We start from the raw sequence: 19,941 nt of genomic DNA, 5'->3' as shown, positions 1-19,941 counted from the left end.
TAAACCAATCTCCTCCTCTAGTCGCTCCACCGTGTCGACATCAAGATCTGATCATAGTCTGATCTCCACCCTCATACAACACTGTCACACTTCCCTTTACCCTGCCATTTCTCTTTAACAAGAGCATACGCCCATCCAAAATGTGGTTATATGCTTGCACATGCATCCTGAGTCGCAGAAGAGACACAAAACAACTTCAACGCACGAACAGAACACTCTTGCCGTATCCCATGCTGCATTTAGTACGTAAGTGAGGCCTAATCCAAGCTGGGACAGTGAGAGAATCAAGACATTTGAAGATAATGTGGATAATTGTTCTTTGATAGCACTCGCATGCCCAGGGGAGGACTTGGGCAGGGCAGCGCAATGGAGTGCAACTTCCTGTTTTAACTGACACACGCTCCACTGAGGATGCCGTTAAGGGAGGGGAGACTATTTTGACATAACCCATATATAACTATTGATTTTGGACACTTTCGAATGAACCATACTGTGAAAGTTAAGTGTGCTTCATTTCAGCATTTATTAACGTTAATTTCACAACTTACTAATACAGTGTAAAATAAAATTGTATCTGTTAATATTTAATAGAACTGACTGAGCTAACGGTTTAATTTTAATAACCAAACGCCAAATAAGATTCATAAATATGGTAAAAATAAAAAAAAATTAAAAATTGCTCATTGTTAGGTTGTTAACGCATTGTTTAATTTTTTGAATTTTGATTTTAATTAAAAATGGGATCTTTGAAAACTTAAGCTCCTAATAGTTCATAAAAATGTTGTGAACTATTCATATCTAATCCACATGAATCAAGCAGTTCATTCCAGTTTAGATCAACGCACATACAGAGCTCAAAAAATATGGCAACATTTGGAATTGACTCATTCATAAGGATTATTTTTACAGTTAACTTTGAATCAAGGTAAAAAACATAGCAAAACTCAATCTATGAGCAAATCGTTCTCTCAAGGAGGAAAGCAAACATTTGATCGGTTCAGAAATAGATTCAAAATGAATGCGCTGTATATTGTGAGATCTCACGTAACATTTTATCCCCATCCTGACCCGTTCCAGTCATCCAACAGCGCTTGTTTGGTCATGTAAAATAAGGGCTGTGTATTGGCAGGAATCTGACGATACGATACTTATCACGATACAGGGGTTGCGATGCGATATATTGCAATACTGTAAAGCAAGGCGATATATTGGGATATTTCTTATTTTAGGAATAGGATATATATTTTTTAGGAAAGCTGTCATTAAGAACACACCACCATATGCAAACCTTAGCAAAAAAATAAATAAAAATAGTTTAACCATAACACACACGCAATGTCATAACATTTGATCTGAACAAAAAAAAAAAAAAAAAAAAAAAAAAAAAAAAAAAAAAGGCATCTGCTTAATATCAATGAAAAATAAAGTGCTTGCAGGATTCCTAAAGAAAACTAAACAATTGTAAAACAATCAAATAAATACAGATGTTAAACATTCTCAGAACTTTTCAACTTGGATTTCACAGGTTTTTCACTTTGTATTTATGTTCCGCGTGGAATCGCCGAGACCGCGACGCGAGCACCGCCTCAACTGCGCAAAACACCCCTGAATTACGAGAGAACGCTGCAGCTGCACGGTGACTCTACCGCCCGCCGCCCGCCGCGCAAAGGCTCTTCAACACGGGACACGGCAAGCGGCAGAACCGAGATTGCGCTCGCGCCGCGGTCCCGGGGCGGACATTACCACAAAAGCCCAAATGGTGCCACACTTCAACTTTGTACACCGAAACGAGACCTGGAACAATTCTTTCATCCTCCATTACTGCCAGCAAACTATATTAACGCTAACATTAGTGGAGTGCCCTGATGCTAGTATTTCCTGTCACTGCTTAAGTTCAGAGATGAAGACTGATATCTAGCGGTCGGGATATGAACTCAAAACGAAACAACTGCCATGAATCTTGTATGATTTTTAAATATCCATATTCCGTTTTGGAGAATCGATACAGTATCGCCAAACAAAATATCGCGATACTCACGTGTATCGATATTTTCTTACACCCTTAAAAATATAGTTGCATTTTTCTCTAGTTCTGGTCTCCCGGTGTGGTTTACAAACCATGAGCCACCAGAGCCTGCTGGAATTCATCTTGGTTTCTGGTGAAGGTGCTATTGAACCCTCTCTGATCCCTTTATTCACAGACCAAACACACTGGGCATGTGCTTCAGCATCCCAGCAATAATATGGAAATTTATGGACCCATAAAGTATGGTTAATGCTGGAAGGGGAAGTTTAAACAAAATTCTTCCAGAGTCAGCTCTAGTGGAACATCCTGTAGATCGTGCTGACTTTGACGGTGATTAATCTTATTCCTACAAGGGTACTGATGGGAAAAAAATAGTCAAATATTAGAAACAAACCCAAATCCGCATAATACAATAGTGCAGATTATGATGAGTGACTATTACAGTCTGATTCACTGTTATGGCAGTGAAGACGGAGAAATAACAAAAATAGTGTTATTACATGGGAACTTGTTGGCACTTGTTTAAGGTATTAGAGGCGGACCTTACCATCAACTTGAGGCAGGGCTGGGCTTTCACAGACATCCTGAGGGCTGTACAATTAAAATGGTCCACAGTTATTTTTTGCCATGCAGCATTTTTTGGCCTTTAGGGCCTTGGGAATTAATCTGCTTTTGACATCTCAAAATCCTTTGCCAGTTCCTTTCATATAGTTAAAGTCACAGAAAAGACCTTGATGCTCAAAGGAACTGGGATTAAGTGGGTGTGCATATAAAATTGATGCCATCTTATTTATCACCCCCCAGCGCCTCACCATCACAGACAGAAAATCATGCTGTGGTCTACAGTTCCAAAAAATCTAATGTAGTAAAAATGTAATGTGAACTAATGTTTTAGAATTTTTGGGGTGCATTTGGGATGGGGGTGGGGATGTTTGAACGAAGAGTCTACTATTCAGCATGAGCCCTATGTAATTAGACTGATTTAGAGTCTTGTTCCACATTGATCAAAAGTATTTCTTAGGAGGCGTTCACATACACGGTTCTTGATTTTATAAAATTGAAGAGTATAAGAACAAACTAAAAGCAACATTTTCAGAAGCATTTTTTAGTATTTAAGATCACTGCGTGAGATGCAAAAAAAAAAAAAAAAAAAAAAAAAAAAGCGGGCCATAAAGGTGAGCTCACAGCATACTAATATTTGCCAGACGTTCATCTGTCTCAATTCCTGTTTTAGTATCACTGCTAGAAAATTAAAGATAAAAAAAAAAAAAAAAAAAAACACTTAGATTGACAAGCTGACCTCACTAATCAACTTGGTTCACGCATGACCACGTGAGCATCCTCAACCATGTCTACATGCTGTGGGTGGGGGTCGGAGGGGGACACAGGCACGGTGACGCACTGCACACAATGGCAAACATATGAAACATGACAGGAATCTGTGTTGCTGCGGCATTCCCACCACACACTGCAGGAAACACACAGAACACTCATTCCTTTTAAGGACATTTGTGCTCACAGCTCTCCATCAAATTCCCAAAACATGAATCTCACGTCCGAGAGAGAAAGCTGGCAGTGAGTAAGAAAAGAAATCAAAAGGAGGCTGAGAAAGAGATAGATGACAGAAAGAGGAGGGAGAGAACCAGGGAAAAAAAAGAAAGAAAAAAAAAAGACAACGGTCAAAGACAAAATACACAAAGGACAGAGATGGCTTGTGTTCAAGACCCAAGGAAGTGGCATTCCTTCCCAGTCACTTGATGACTAAACTTGATGTTTCCTGCATGAAAGCATCATGACATCATGTCTGATGGTCCAAAACAAATCTAGAGATTTAAAGATAACCAAAGCAAATATTTAGTGACCATAATGCTTATTTCTCTGGAGACATGAGTCATCATAACACATTCTTAGATGAATTTATTTACACAGCTCCATCAGATGCTGCTATTTTCCACCAACCATCGACCACACACAAATAATTGTGGCTTAGGCAACAATATGCTGCCAATCAAATGAAGGCATCTTGGTAGACAATGTTATGCAAACATTTGATTTGCATGTGCTTTGTTACCTTCCTACCACCATAATCTACTTGCCAAGCTTTCGGACACAACCAAGGACTTGGACAAGGAGGGAAAGAGACAGGGTTGGTGAGTTGTGGCCTTCCTGTTCGAGCCATGTGGGAGTGCAGAGTCATCAGTAGTGGATCAGAGCACAGATTCATTCCCATGACTCACCCTCTGTCTGGACCTGCCAAATCACCTCAGCCCTCAACCTTGACCCCACACTGCCGGACAACATAACACACTGCAGATGTCTGAAAACACGCCAAGGATGAGGAGGAGTGTTCATCCAGAGAAGCATTTTATAAGAAAATGTGACATTTCAGTAAGATAATTAGCCAAATAACTTTTCATTCACAAAGTTGATGTCATTTTCCAGCAGTGGGGGTTTCATGTTTGCGCATGGCCATAGAGGAGGATTGAGGAAATTGCACACATTCCAAAAAGGTCTTATCATCGTGGTCAGGACGTCTATACACAAATGCAATCAGAGACATGGAAAACTCGACAGTACGGACACCCCTTCTCTTTCTCTAATCTACAAAGACATTTCTTTCCACTGTGGAACACAAATTTTTTTTTTTTTTTTTTTTTTTAATTTAAAAATTGTTTAAACACTGGAAGACAAAGCTGTTTGGACCATAATGTTCTTTAAAATGTTTTTATGTTCTGCAGAAGGAAAAAAAACAGTTCAGAATGTTAATTCATCCAAAAATGACATTGATTTTTGGTTAAACTATCACTTTAATCGAAGTTACATTTGAGATGTAACAGAAGACAACTGATTATCAGAATTTTTTTTTTTTTTTTTTTTTTTTTTTTTTTTTTTTTTTTTAAATGTAGGGCAGGACTTGGTCCTGGTCATCAGTTGATGATTGGATGGAGGCAGACCTGAATGAGAGATTGCAGCCGATTGGAAGAACGGGGCAGTTTGAAGCCTGGAATACACCACGCGATTTTTGCCCCGATTTTCCAGTCTGAACAAGTTGACGCTAGTTGAGGAAAATCAGAGCCAATCTGCAGACTACAGCTGACAGATTCCACAGAAAATCTCAGTGTATTATGGTCACAGACTCCGATTTTTTAGCTTCAGACTTTGATTCGATCCAGTCGGAGGATTTTAGGATATTAAAAATGTTTGATATTTTCAGCCGATTTTAGAACACGTTTTCAATTTGTCATGCGTCTCCTAGCAACAAGGTGCACGTTTCTGCGTGAGTTCGGTGTGATCGGAACAACTTTAAAGTCTGGAAGTGTATGACCTTCAGTCACGTAGTGTGTGATGTCCAGTTTTCCTTTGTCACCATTTACAAAGTCGGTCTGATGCCTAGTGTTTTAAAAATCTGTTCAGATTTTAAAAAGTCATGTAGTGTGTTCCAGCCTTAAGTGGACTACGTGATTGGATAATTCTGTCCTTTGACTAATTATGAGAAGAAACCCATGCATGGATGAATCGTTTACAGTATATAAAATACTCTATAGAAAAAGATCATTTCCACTTAATGCCAACTTTAAGAGTGTTAATTTGGGGTGCCTGGATTTTCTAAGATATAACATTCTATGCGATTCAATGTTATATAACAGTTTAACGCCATGATAAACTTTCACCACATGGGCCGCCCACAATGCCACCAGTGCTTATCAGCATGTTTGTTTTATCTCCAACATTTGCAGTTTGAAGAACCTAAAAAAGCATTAAAACAACTGTTGTGCTGCTGATCTTAATGAGGACCATGTGGTGCAGAAATGTTGAATTCTCTTCGTCCCGGCTTATGAACTCTGCAAGAAAACTTCCTTTTCTTTTACTTTCTACGACTTCTAAATGTCCCTCCCTCCTTTCCTCCCTCTCTCACTCTCTCGCTGGAAATGTTCCCCTTGGTTTTTTAGCCATAAAAGGGCAGAAGCAAACTTGATCCTGGCAGGCCAACCATTCCCTTGCACCGGGGTTTCTGATTACAGCTGGGAGAGGGAGGGAACAGGAGGAGGCAGGGAAAGGAAGAGAAGGAGTGAGGGAGGGAAAACTGACTAGAGCAGAAAACTGCTGTGGTAGTGCTTTTGTAAAACCCCATATTGACAGAGCTGGATTGTCATTTGGCTTGGCTGTACAGAACCCAGTTCCATCAACTTCACCTCAAAAAAAGAGGCCAGGAGAGTATCTGTCCATATTAAACATACGATTTTCATTATGTCAAGCCAATAGAGCGCGTTTAGTGCCACAATCCATACATCACACAGACATACAAGGCCAGCCTACATTTTAACAAGATCACTAAAGATGCGGCCATGTTCAGCGATATTTCCGTTCATCAGTAGTTCTGCCAGCGTGACTGCAAACATAAATCCCTGCTCTTAAATAAGGGTGGAGATAAATGCCTTGGGACAATCAGATAAGTGCCAATTGTGCTGGATTCATTCCTGAAACCATCAAGAGTGAATCACCCTACCATCTCCATTATACGATACTTGAAAGAAGTCTTACACTAGCATGTAAAAATAAATAAGTTCAAGCATTCTTCTATGGGTTGCCAGATCAAGGAAGTGCCATGAAATTATACCCATTAGGAAACACCCCCCCCAACACCATTCCGGCCCGCCTTTCCTCGATCCCACTTGCACTTCTCTAATTTGCCGTCCATCTCCCTTTGACCCACCTCCCTTCAACCAAAATGAGTAAGTCATATCCTCAGTTTAAAAATAGAGAAAAAAACACCCAATTTCTCTGCATTATCTTAACTTCAGCCAAATTAAATTTCTTATCTCCAAAAGGAGGAAAAACTGAATTGCCACAATCGATGTTCAGCAGAGGAAGAGTTTTTCCCCCTTTCATCGATTGTCTAGCCACATTCCATTTTACTCAACCTTATTCACTGTCTCCACTCTAGGTTGAGTCCCTGTTTATCCGGTCTACCTACCTATTTGTCTGTCTCGGTTGGTAGTCATGAGGCTTTTCGGAGAATACTGCGCACGTGGCAGATGTCTTCATGTGGTTTCCATGCAGCGGTTGTCTAGTAGGGTGACAACGACCTTAAAAAAACTTTTTCTTTACAGTTCCACAGTAAAGTGGAACTTCAACATCTGAGTCACAAAGAGACATTCAAGTGCAAAATCACCTTATTCTTGTATGCAGAAATTTGGAGGTTCAAGTGTGACCAATTAAAAGAGCACTGACAATACAAACAAAAACGGTAAAACCACACTGAGGCTGGGTTGCGAGACTTGCTGTAGGGTGCTTTCCAGTGTGGTGAAGGGTGTGAGGGTACACAATCACGCACACATGCCACTTATTGGCTGGTGCAAGTAGGCATAAGTACACCCAATGTACTTCAGTTCATGCCAACTTGAGTTTCTCATATTTAAAGCAGCTGCAGTGATGTAAAAGTTCTGTTCAGGAGCACTAGAGTGCAGCAGTTGGGTTCCAGAAGTAAAATCCATTTCCTTTTCTGCATTTCACAACAGAGCTCAGAGATTAAGCAACAATATATGCATCTATAGAGTGAGTTTCAAGTTCAACATCTAACATAGAACTACCAGCAATCCTGAACAGGATCCACCAAGCTGTCACTATAACCATAGAAAACCATGCCAAAACATCAACCTGCCATTACCATGAAGCATTGTGCATGATATAATTAAGTCAGGCTTCCTACTATTGGATACTTTATTTGCTTTCAAATCAAAAATCGAAGGTTAAGTTTTATCTCAGAGCTGGTTGGTTTGGTTCATGTCTTAGAACTTTATTCAGTTTTTTTAATCCCCATGGAGAAATTGGGAAAAATATTTCTGCAACAAATGCAGCTGAAAAAGTGCCCCACTCCTGAGCTCCATTGCCACAGGACTGTAGCCTAAACGAACAGGAAATCCTGGCATTGCTAATAAAGCAAAGGAACATCAGGAAGCCTCCCTCAGCTATTGACCTTGTTAAATAACTACATGCCTCTCCATTTAGCTCTGCAAGTCTTCATAAATAAAATGTTTACATTTTAAAGTTAAGTTTAAAACTTCTGCTTTCTACAATTAAAAACACTGAAAAGCTAAGTGATTGTTACAGTGAGAATATTTAACAATTAAATGTGATTACCAGGGAAAGACTTAAACACGACAACAACCTCAAGTGGTCAGAACAAAACCAATAGAAAGGAATCTTCTGTTTACTGCATTCACTTCACCTACACAACAGAATCAAGTCTTTACTTGTAACTCATTTTGACAAGTTTAACTAAAACAATTATACTCAAATTCATTGTGCTGGACTCTTTTCTGAATTATTGCATTTAAAGTCACCTCAACTGAGACAAGACCTTGAGTAACTTCTTTGTTGAACAGCATCAAATGTTCTTATGTGTCCTAAATATGGTTAAAAAGGCTATGCTGTTCAAGATCATGTTTTGTTGCATCACATTTAAGTACTAACAAGCGAGATGAAGAAACAGATTAGCATGTCTCTAGGCTCCACACTTGAAAGCTCTTTTATGAGCCCCACCCAAATGAAGACAGAGATACAGGGCTGTCATGCTCTTCCAGGCTTTGGAAGGCAGCACTATATTCGTATAGACAGGTAAAATATGGGGCCTGTCATGACAGGGGTACACACATACCACCTTTATGCTTGCTCAGTAAATCTCTGCACATTCACGTTGCGGTGTTCTTATTGACAGGCAAGAACACTGCCAATGATACAAACAATTCCAGTTACAAAAAAACCCCCCAAAAAACAGCAATGACTAGAAAAACCCATTCCCCAAAGAATAAGCATATTGAATTCCTAAAGGATGCAAATAAATGCGTGGTGAAAAATGCAAAAAAATTGCTGTAATATGCCATCATAAAATACAATTACACCATCATCTGTGGGTGAGCAACTCAGTCCAGCAAAACTGTTTGCTCATTAACACTAAGGGATGAAGGGGTTTCCAAGCACAAATATTGAGCAATTCCTGAATAATCCTTGGTTGCACCATCTAAGAGGACGCTTATTTATGCCTTCTGGGCGCTGTTGGGAAACTCTCCCATTAAGAGCAAAACCCTACAGCAATTGGGTTGTGGCACTACAGATGAAAGCATGGGCTTCCGGACTCATTTATCGGGACTGAAAATCTTGGAATTCAAAAGCTAGTTTAAACTTGGAAATTTGCAAAAATGTTTAGGTTTTTGAAAAACCTAAAATATAGAATTTATGAAAAAAAAAAAACCTAATGATACTGCACTATTTCTAGGGAAAAATATGCAAATAGTGTACACTTTGCTCCACTGAAGCTCAAGATTCTCTAAAATAAAGCAGTAGAGCATTAAAACCACGGGTTTTTGTAACACTTAACGTTTGATACCCGAGTGCCGTCAAGTTATTTTCAAATTATGCTGATTTTACATTACAACAACCCAGCTTCTATCTTATTATGCAGAGCAATTTGTTTTGTAATAAGGGGAAATGCTTAATGCAAGCTGGTTTTAATGAACTTGAGTTGGATGTAGATAAGTGAATGATATAATGTAATGTTTATTGTCATGCTTGTCAAACATGCATTGCCATTGAATTTCTGCTCAAAACGGTTGGAGGAAAAACAAAAACCCAAAATCTAATTCAGTATCAGACTGCACGCATTCAATGAACCAGTACAGATTCACTCGCTTGTTCTGGAAATGAGCCATAAACTGGAGGGCGTGTCTGTGTTAGTCAATCAATCACAACCAAGCGATGTTGTGCAACTTCATGTTCAAACCCCTCCGTTAAACCGTTGACACCCAAAACAACCACATTAAATTCTGATGAAGACAGCTGTGCTCCTCATGAGAGGAAGGCGTGTCCTCGCGGATCGATCATTCTACGCCATGCGTTCACTGATAGCCGCGTGAGAATAATAAAATAAATTGACACGGACAACAAAAAAGCCAAAAAGCAAACTTCACTGAAATAAAAGCCTCTAGCGTAGGAAGTGAATATTCCTATTAAGAGAAACAGTACAGTTTTCCCACCCTCTTCGCCTTACAGCTCTCTTACTGCATCAACGCAGAAAACAAAGTAGTGTTGCACTTGTCGAGTTTGGATTCATTCAGCACTCAAACTAGGGTTAAACCACCCTAAACTATTCGCCACGATGTCTGCTGCTGCTGCTATACGACATTCGGGGTTGGACTTCCAACAGTTGAATGGAGGGACTGTGGTTCCTCACTTTGTCAGATTCTCAATTGCAAAGGCGATTAAAGCACTCTTATCTTATTTTCACAACCCCTCTGCGTGAGCACCAAGTTACAAAAAGTTCATAAAACACGTGCAACTTGTGAGGCAATCATACAACTGTGCACAAAACAATCCATGGCCACAAAGGCCTTGATTCCCATCATTCTTTCCCGTTATTTTGTGGCCTGCCTACAATTTCATGCCCTGTTTGTTGGCCAAATACCGGGTCACACCGGACGCCACAAACTTTGTTTTATAGCTTATATACTATATTTAATAAAGTGCAATGTTCGATTGAAATCAGAACATACCTATAGACACCAGCTTGATGTTTTCCCTGTCGAGGAACTCCAGAGCCACAGAGACGTTCTCCAGCTGCATCTGCCTGAACGTGGGGCGCTGGTTGTACTTGCGGAACATCTTCTTCTGGCTGAGCACCTCCAGAAGCGCGATCAGCCGGAGCCCATCGCTCAGGTCCGTCTGCAGGTTCGCTATGCGCTTATTGACACATTTCAGATGCTCGTTGCCCCAACGCGTGAATGTGTTTTGCTGGATCTTCTTCCATGGCGCGTCCTCGGCGAGGTCTTTCTCTGTAGCGGGCATGTCTGCGTCCTTGTCCGGGGAGAGAGAAGCGTTGGATAGGGGAGCGGCGGAGGCGCTCGACTGGTGGGGGCGTGTGTGTTGACTCATTTTTATCGACTCGGGTCTCCTGCACTAATTCGCTGTCTCGCTTTTTGGGTGGAGTCTTGTGGAATTGTACAATTTGTGTGCACTTCTTTCCAAAGTTATGTGACTAGAAGGGAAAACAAAAAACAAAAAAAATTACTGAAATCAGGCTAAAATGCACATGCTTTTAATTGCATTTGTGTTTCTGAAGTACGTGGACATTTTCAAACATATATTTTTTATAAAACTTATTCAGTTTTTTAAGAAGTTGCTGAATGAATGTATGCCATCCATTGTGTGTCATTCATTTAGTCGTTTTATCTGTAGGTGCACGGTACCTGGTCTGAAAACAGCTCACATGATACAGGATGATTCACAGGATATTATGCAATGTCTAGTGTGCATGAACCTCTGTTGCGTTGGCATGTCATGTACTGACAAAAAATACTCAAAATATCGTTCAAAATCAGTATTTTGACCTCCTTTGACGTGAGAAAGCGATTTCTATTAAATAAAGCATTTGTGTTTCACAGCATTTAAAGCTCTGTTAATCTACATTATGTATATGTTTAGTCATATTTTTTATTTAATTAATACTAGAATAGTGTTTTATCAACACATATAGCCTAGATAAAGTCCAGACTAAATCTAAGCAAATGTTATACTTTGCCATATTCGTGTGTTGATGTAATGCCACCAATTATCAAATTATGAACTGCAGTTGGATAAGGTCTCCAAATAACCTAAGTAAAAATTCACAATAGATGAGTAAGAAAGTTGAAAATATGTCTAAAGAGGTGTTTGAATACCCAAGGTGTGCAAATAAAAATCTTGGCCGGATCTCTATCCTCCTCCTTGTAGTCATTTTATAGGAGAAAACCAAAAAACAGAACAATTTAGAACTGCATTAATCCCACATTTGACTAAATAAGGCAAATGAGCCAAAACAGTGTGTGAGGACGCAGTCCAAAAAGAATGTTTCCCTTTAGAGCTTTTTTCAGCGTTTGTCTCTCCAGGAGAATCTGTGGAATGCCCTTCATGTAATGAGCCACCGATGCCCCCCTGACCCCCCTCTCCAATTCCCCGCCCCCATCATAAAACATCTACATAACCACATAATGTGTTATACTCTTGCTCTCATTCTTTGTCTCTTCATATTTATGCTCAGAGAAAACTTGATATTTCTAGCAGAGCATAAGATTAGAAGAAGAAATGCTCAGACTTGTCATTAAGCTTTCATTATTACAGTCTCACAAACGTAAGGTTACTTCATGTCAGGCTCAAGATCATGAACTTCATTCATAACTAGGTATTCATAGTCCTCAGATAACTTTATATTTCATTGGTTTTATTTCCAGTTAATAACATCACCAATGTCGTATTGTTCTCAAACCCCATGTGATATTATCATGTCCACAATACAGTCTAACTGTAAATAGGCCAGTTGCTCAGAAACAAAGGATGAACAAACAAGTCAGGCGTTCAGAACAAGCCACTACTGCAGCCATATTGTAGTCTGGCGTCACCTGCAGGAAATATGAAGTATGACAGGCTGATTTGATGTTCTTTCTGCCAAATAGCTCCACATACAATGCTTATTGATGGTAAAAAGAAAAGAAAAAACTGGACGTAAAACAATATTTTACGTCCAGATTATAATTGGATGCTAAATGAAAGATCTGAAATCAGCAGGTTCTCTTTTTTAAATGCAATTGTATAACATTCACACAAGGTACAAATTTGAAGTATTTAAAAAAAAAAAAAAAAAAATATATATATATATATATATATATATATATATATATATATATATATATATATATATATATATATATATAAAATGTCTGACCAGTCAGGATGGGTTTTCCAGTGTATTTTTACAGGACCCAAAATACTGCATAAAATGGTATTGTACAGTTTTCTAAAATACTCTAATATGCACTACACAAATATGGGAATATTATTTGAGGCACATAGCTGAAAAGAACACTGTGTTAGTCTCCCTGATGACAGAAGGATATTAACTCTGAGCTGTTAACGATAGTGAAATTAATTGAAGGAAACCCTAATAATGATAATTATTATTAATTTCATACATTTCATTACTTTGATATCATCAAAACATGCTATCAGTGTAGTGAGTTCAAACAAGATAAATTGAATCATTTGTCTTTAGTATAATCATTAAACGTTAGGTTCATTTGAGGACAGATACTTGTAAAATAGTGAAGTGGAGATGGCACATGTTGCCATGATTCATGCTGAAAAGTGTGGTTAGCCCACATACTGGCTGTCAGCCGCAAAGACTGATGTGCATCTCCTCTGCACCAGTGAAAATCACAGATTAGACACACTGAGGGGGAGAATGGCACGATGGGTATTTTTGTAAAGGTGTTTTATTTCGTCAACAGGATGTGGCTTTGTTATTGCATCTGTGCACATGGAAACCAAACAGAAAAATATGAGCAGCTAAGTTGTGTTGTATATTCTTTTAAACACAATAATTATAACACTGCAAGTGACAGGGGCTAGTTGTCACATTTTTGCTAAATATAAATAAAAATGTGACAACTTGCCCCACCCTCACATTTATTTAAAAAAAATTCAGTTTACACAAACACAATCCAACTTTTCAAATGAAATATGCTTTCATTCATGTTTGACCTGTCTGAATGTATGCCAATGTGGTTTTATTGTGCTCACTTATTTACCAACAGCTAAAACAAAAATATAATGATACTGTAATTTTATTTTGAAGGACGTACCGTAATTCACCAAAATAACCCCAATTTAAGACGGGTTTGAGCAACGTGTTTGAAACCAACATACAAAACGACTTCTGGAGAAAACACACATTTGTGTATTTGGGCTTTTTGACTTGACATTATAGTTACTGATATATAGCTCTTGTCATAACTAGCCCCGTTCTCCCCTATAAAGGGAAAAAATGCGTGTTTTTACTGTAAAACCTAGTGTTTTTGTACGAGCCCTACTGTCTCTCGACTGTCATCCAGGTGAGGTCGCGATGTTTCGTGCAAGATTTTCCTCGAGCATAGGGGGGCGCGCGCAACTCTCACTTCAAAGGATGAAGGGCGCGCGGACCTTTCCATATTTTCCCTTATTTGGTGAGGAGGCCTTAATTAGATTACGACTGTGATGTGCCGATACCTCTGAAGAGCATTGGATTTATGCACTTTTTGTAAATGACATGCAATATTAATATGAATTAAATATTAATATTTGGATTTGCATCCACAGAGCCAACAAAGCCTTTAATATAATTTTTTTTTTAATTAATTTTAAAATCTAGTCTCCTAATTTTTTTGCAATATTGTAAAGGTACGCCCTCACATGTCGTTAAGCATGCAGGGCACTTATAAGTACGCAAGAATATGATATCCAGTCATTCAGCACAATTACGGACACTACGATGAACGCCCTACACCCATCCCGCTTCAAGAAACATTTACTCAAAATACAAGACGCTTAGTGATGAAAGTCAGCGTCAATGATTTTTAACCCTAAATGAACTAAGATTGGACGCAGAACCGGAATAAAAGTAAGATGCCCGGGCTCAAAAGCGCTTACTGCAAGACAAAGCATGCTTCGCAGCAGTGAATAGAGGTTTTATAACTTACATTTTGATGCTTGTCTTGAAGTAGGCTAATTCTTGTTCCTGTATCCCTTCAGAGTCTGCGTGTGGCACAGACAGCGGAGAGTGAACTTGACTGGAGCACAGTGCAGAAATCTCACTGTACGACCCTCCCGGAGCCGACGAGTGTCCCTGGAGGAAAAACTTGCTCGCTGAACTCGAGAAAAAACACTAGTGACACCACTTAGCCGTTTCTGCCTCCTTCTGTCCTCTCTGGTCTTAATGCGAGAACCTTAATTGGTAAAGTATCAAAGAGGGGGGCTACTCTTCTGTTCGCTCGAGCGCGTCTCGAGCTGACGTGATACCGGCGGCCGCGCCTTCAGATTGTAAAGGTATGATGTCACCCTGTTCAGACTCTGAGCGCCTGTATCTGCTCCATCTGCTTGATGCATGAACACTGCTGCTGCTGCTCAACAAAGAGCTTCGACTTATGCTGCAAGTCCCGAGGTAATAATATCCATTTCAATTTGAACTTCCATTGTCTTATGAACAAAATTATCTTGACTCAAACACTCGGACACAAGTCACATTAAAAGAGATAAAACATGCTTTTCCCTCAAGACACATTGGATTTGATCCAACCTTTATACTGCACAGGCTAAAAAAAAAAAAAGAAAGAAAAGTGGTCCAAACTCATAAATCAGCCCATTTTAATTTAAATCTTATGGATTTTTGTGTACATTTTAGGTTTAGGGTTCAGGTTACGGTCATCGCCATTGTGTCTGAGATGTTCTCACTATTATAGAGAGGCCAAATATTTTAAAATGCAGTCTAAGGATATTATTTCACATACTTTTGGGACAAATTTCTCATTAGCTACAAAATTGATTGGCTGCTGAAGAGAGGCGAGACTGTAAGTGTGTCACTTTTTAATAATTAAAGACTCAAGAGTTTGCTGTTTAATACATTACTTTATTTCAGTTGGATCTTTTATTGGCCCAGTATGGGCCTGTCTATGTGACTCTGTAACCCTCTTGGTACCAATAAAACCTGGCGTAGACAGCCAGTCTCCCTTGGGTAACTGTCTTTGACTGCAAACATTCCTAGTACTTCATTCCTTAGCGGGAAAGAGAAGGGACCAGCTATAACTGCCTAATTTATCAAAGAACCTTGGGGTGGGGTGACATAATATTGCCCCCACCACACCTTTAACTAAATCCAGCAGTCTGAAACCTGGTATCATTTGTGCCATGTGGGATTTGATGCTGGTATTTTGTTCTTCCCCCTCCCATCACTTGTATACAGAAACACATTCATGGCAAAATGAATGTTTGCAAATGTAAACTGATATTTCCTTTTGGCACAATCAAGCAAAATAATACATAATAATGGTGACCAATCTAACATGCCTAACATGTATGTTTATGTATATATATCATTAAAAAGTATATATATAAATTATGTATGCTCATATAAAGAAAGAAATCATTTGTCTGTGTTTTTTTTTTTTTTTGCCCACATGTGTGATCAAGTCCACCTAGATCAAGACAAGACAGGCAGAGATCTTCTGGCAGCAATAGAAAGGCAGAAAGATATCAGTGGGTAGTAAATGAAAATAGGCACATGCAAAGAAAAGGCATCAACAAAACCAGGAATCTTAGTGGGAATAGTCCAAAATCTTCCATACATCAGGTGCTTCAGACTAACAAAACATCCCAGGTAGGTTACACATGCATAACCAAATCTGTTTTTGTTGTTGTTTTTTGTGAAGACCTGCTTCTGTGTGTTTCATTTGACAAGGTACGCATGCGATCTTGGTGCTTACTTAGAAAGGAGCACAGAGAAATTAAGAAACTTGTGTAGAATCTCATTGTAGTTTACTAACTAGAGCTGGTTTGAAGATGTTTAGTGACTAGAGTCCTAACTCTCGAAATATGAGATTAAATAAACAAATTGCACAAATATAAATATCACAACACAACAAAACATATGTTCACTATACACACAAGAGGCAGTAGTAATCTCACTCAGCAGACTGTGAAAACCAGGAAAAATATTGTCATTGTTAGAAATTGAGCCTATATATGGGCTAATAAAATATTATGCTCAGTTTTATTGACAGTAAACACAGAATTAGTACAGTAGCAGGCAAAGAGATCAAGTAAGAGTAAAGCAATAAGAGGAAAAAGAGAAATGACATGTAGGGAGAGAAAACTGTTTGAAGCTCTTACATTTTCCCATTGTAATCCCAAGAATTTTGTCTACATTCCTTTTTTGTTTTATTAGTTTAGAAAAAGGAGGCAATTTATTCTCAAAGATAAGTTAAGACAGAAAGAATGAGGCAGAAAAACATTTAGTTTTGTTATTATTCAAATTGAGTCTTGCACCCTAAGCATTAGACATCACTTTTGCATGTTAGATATAAGCCAGAGCAACATTTTGAATAGTTTAAATTTACTGAACATCCGCCTAATTATGTTTCAAGATTCAAGATTTTTTATTCGTCACATGCACAATTATACAGAGTATAACCAGCAGTGAAATGTAAGGGAATTATGTTTTATGAAGTATGGCAACAAAATAGCAGCAAGTTTAACAAGGCAATAATGTTTTATCAAGAACTGGCCAAGTTAAAAAGCAAGTATGTGTTCTATGATCAAATGTGTCACACAGTTGAGAGAAAAAGAAGGACAGAAAGACTGAGAGAGAGGGGCCTGTTGTGACCCATCCGTTTCTGGGTGTAATTCTTTAACACAGGAAGCAGTAGTGACAGTTACGGCATGTTTTCCACAGGAACGTGTGGCTTTGTGGAAGGAGGATATGATCATTGGAGGGCAGAGAGTCCTGTTGTTAACTGTATTAGCTGAAAACAAGGATGATAACTGAGCTCTGATTCACCACCATTCTGACACAGGCAGAAGCAAAATGAAGGCCGAAAACAAACCGATAAAATTTAGATTTCCCTGAGGACGTCAGGTAAATTTGTGCACAGACTTGTGTTCACAGACTTACTTTGTGAGCATAATCCTGAATTTACACATTTTTTTCATAATGTTAGAATTACATCTCATGCATTAAGCTCATGCACCCACACCCAGTAAAAAACTACAGAGATCCCATCCATGTGAACCACTGCATGAGACATCCATTAAAAACAATGTGTTTTTCAAAAAGAGCAGACTCTCTTGTTTTCCTGTTCTTCGTCTTTGTGTTTTCATAGGTTGATGTACAGCCTTCAAGGACTGTGCTGAGAGGTTCAAGTCGTATCATACGGGGACACTGTATCAACAACCATTGACAGACAGAATAACAAGATGATTCTTCTAAAAGACTATCAAGATTGCATTTCACAAACATTCTGATCTACAGAGGTCAAATTTAGGCTACATTAAACCAGCAATCATTAGTGCTCAGTTGTTCTTCGCATCATCTCTTTTTAATGTGGCATATATTAGATTGCTTTGTGAACCGATCACAGTCCTGAACTGACCCGCATGCACAAAAGAACGATAATGAGACGCCATGACTGTCATACAGAAGTAAACACGGAGGCCACTGATGTAAGCGTTTACATGTTAATTTATAAGGTGTTGTGGCATGGAAGCCAGCAGATTTGTGAGCAGGTGATGAAGAGAGAGAAAAGTTGTTAAATATTTAGCTCGTATAGCGCTATAACTGTAATACTTATGAGTTTAACACTTCACTGTCTCTCCACCGACTACCTCTGCAACTATCATATTCACAGCGTGATCAAAGATCTACCGATATGTAAAATCTTTGGAGTGACTCCCGTCAGTGCTAAATCATGACGAACATTGATCTAGAATGACGTAAAGTTCAGACTGATGCTGTATTGCAAAACATCTGACATGGAAGTGGCCCAACTCAGAATCAAAAAGATCAGATTCCATGTGGTTTGTGCATGTTACATATCAGGAAAAAAATCTTACACACTTTAATAAGTTGTTGTCACAAGACAAAACTATAGGACTTTTTATGGCCATTGAATACTTTTTAGAGACAGAAGCTCAGTTTGACATCAGTTCAGCTCTGAATTTAGTTTATAGGTATGCCAAACCTCTGTATTTATCTCAGTCCTTTTCATTTTGCCTATTTTTGAAATTCAATAACTGACTGTCCACTTTCTGCCTAATACATTCCACCCATTGACATGTTCCATTGTAATGATAAAATCAATGTTCACTTCACCTATCTTTGGATTTAATGTGGCTAATCAGTGTATAGAATTTCTTATTTATTTAATGTTTAAATCATGAATTAAATTGCATTTCATTTCATTTTAACTCTTTTTTACTATTTAATCTTATGTTGTGTCATCTTCACAAGTTCAAGATTAGAGGATGTCTCCATCTCAAAGTTTTCAGCATTACAGGACAGTGTTTTCTTTTTTGTCTTTATAGAGCTAAAGTCAAGAAAAACACATCTGCATCAAACTTGGAGTTAATTAGTTTGGAGAAAGTCATCCTACGTACAACACTACACTTATGTGTTTAAAGACACACACTATAGACAGCAGCACTCACCTACAAACATGTCTGAAGGCAGTGAAAGAGTCTGTACCATCTGTTACTGTTTGAGAGGATATTACAGCAGAGTGAGTCAGAGTCGAAAGCTCTAGAAGTGTGTAATGGGTGTCATCAGCTCCAGCACTTTATACTGTGGCTTTATTCTTCACTGCACATTACAGAAAAAAGAATGGCCTTCTGGTTGACTGACTGTACATGGATAGGCACTCTGATCTCACAGGCGGTTCAAGTTCGCACACACATACACACACACACACACACACAGAAATGTCAGAACATTACTGTGCATGGCCAAGGAAAAACTATAATAATCAGTGTTGATATCTTTGATTTTAACCATCCACTGGAAAGAAGTGTGACCAGTGAGCACTGTGTTACAAATGATCCAGTAAATAAAAGTACCTGCTTAATCACTGATGCCACACCCATCGTGTCCGTCTCATTCCGCCACACCTCATTAAAAAACAAGAGGTGTCATCAGGTTTTGGTAGCATGACAATATTGTAAAGCTTGTAGCTGCTTGATGAGTCTGATTAATAATCATCTCATTTTTACCTCCTCATCTCTGTAACTCTCTGCATAACTACTGCCTGATGGTGACTCTGGGAAGGGAGCAGATGTGGTGTCTGGAGCACATTGTACTTCCCTGGGGTATCTAAAAAAAAATACATCAGAGAATTAGTCAATTAACTCATTCCTGGTCCTGTTTTTTGGCAGAAAAAAGCCATTCCGTCATTCCCTCCAACCACCTATTGGTTAAACTTGTCGGTAAGTACATTTACATAAGCTATGGTGGATTTTCAGTAGCTGAACTTCAATCTTCATTAGTCTGTTCAAGTATAAATGACACAATGCATTATTGAGTATTTAAA

At 38.7% G+C, this 19,941-nt stretch overlaps 1 protein-coding gene and 1 long non-coding RNA gene across 3 annotated transcripts in view; one reads left to right on the top strand and one right to left on the bottom strand.

Annotated features, from left to right (window-relative positions):
• Positions 1–14,709, bottom strand: part of LOC306859290 (filamin-A-like) — a 37,579-nt gene extending 22,870 nt beyond the window's left edge. For both annotated transcript variants that reach the window (XM_079400256.1, XM_079400257.1), the window contains exons 1-2: positions 14,569–14,709; positions 10,576–11,057 (exon numbers count right to left, since the gene is read on the bottom strand). In XM_079400256.1, the coding sequence (XP_079256382.1) occupies positions 10,576–10,954 (379 nt within the window). In that variant the 5' untranslated portion in view covers positions 10,955–11,057; positions 14,569–14,709. The remainder of the gene's footprint in view (positions 1–10,575; positions 11,058–14,568) is intronic.
• Positions 14,282–19,490, top strand: LOC306859291. Its single transcript, XR_013783293.1, has 5 exons — positions 14,282–14,489; positions 14,621–15,029; positions 16,055–16,241; positions 17,316–17,498; positions 17,743–19,490. It is a non-coding gene; the product is annotated as an uncharacterized lncRNA (long non-coding RNA).
• The last annotated feature ends 451 nt before the right edge of the window (positions 19,491–19,941 follow it).

This window comes from Barbus barbus (assembly GCF_936440315.1).
Source record: "Barbus barbus genome assembly, chromosome: 40".
Classification (NCBI taxonomy): Eukaryota; Metazoa; Chordata; class Actinopteri; order Cypriniformes; family Cyprinidae; genus Barbus; species Barbus barbus.
This window is presented reverse-complemented; position numbering and strand designations above follow the sequence as displayed.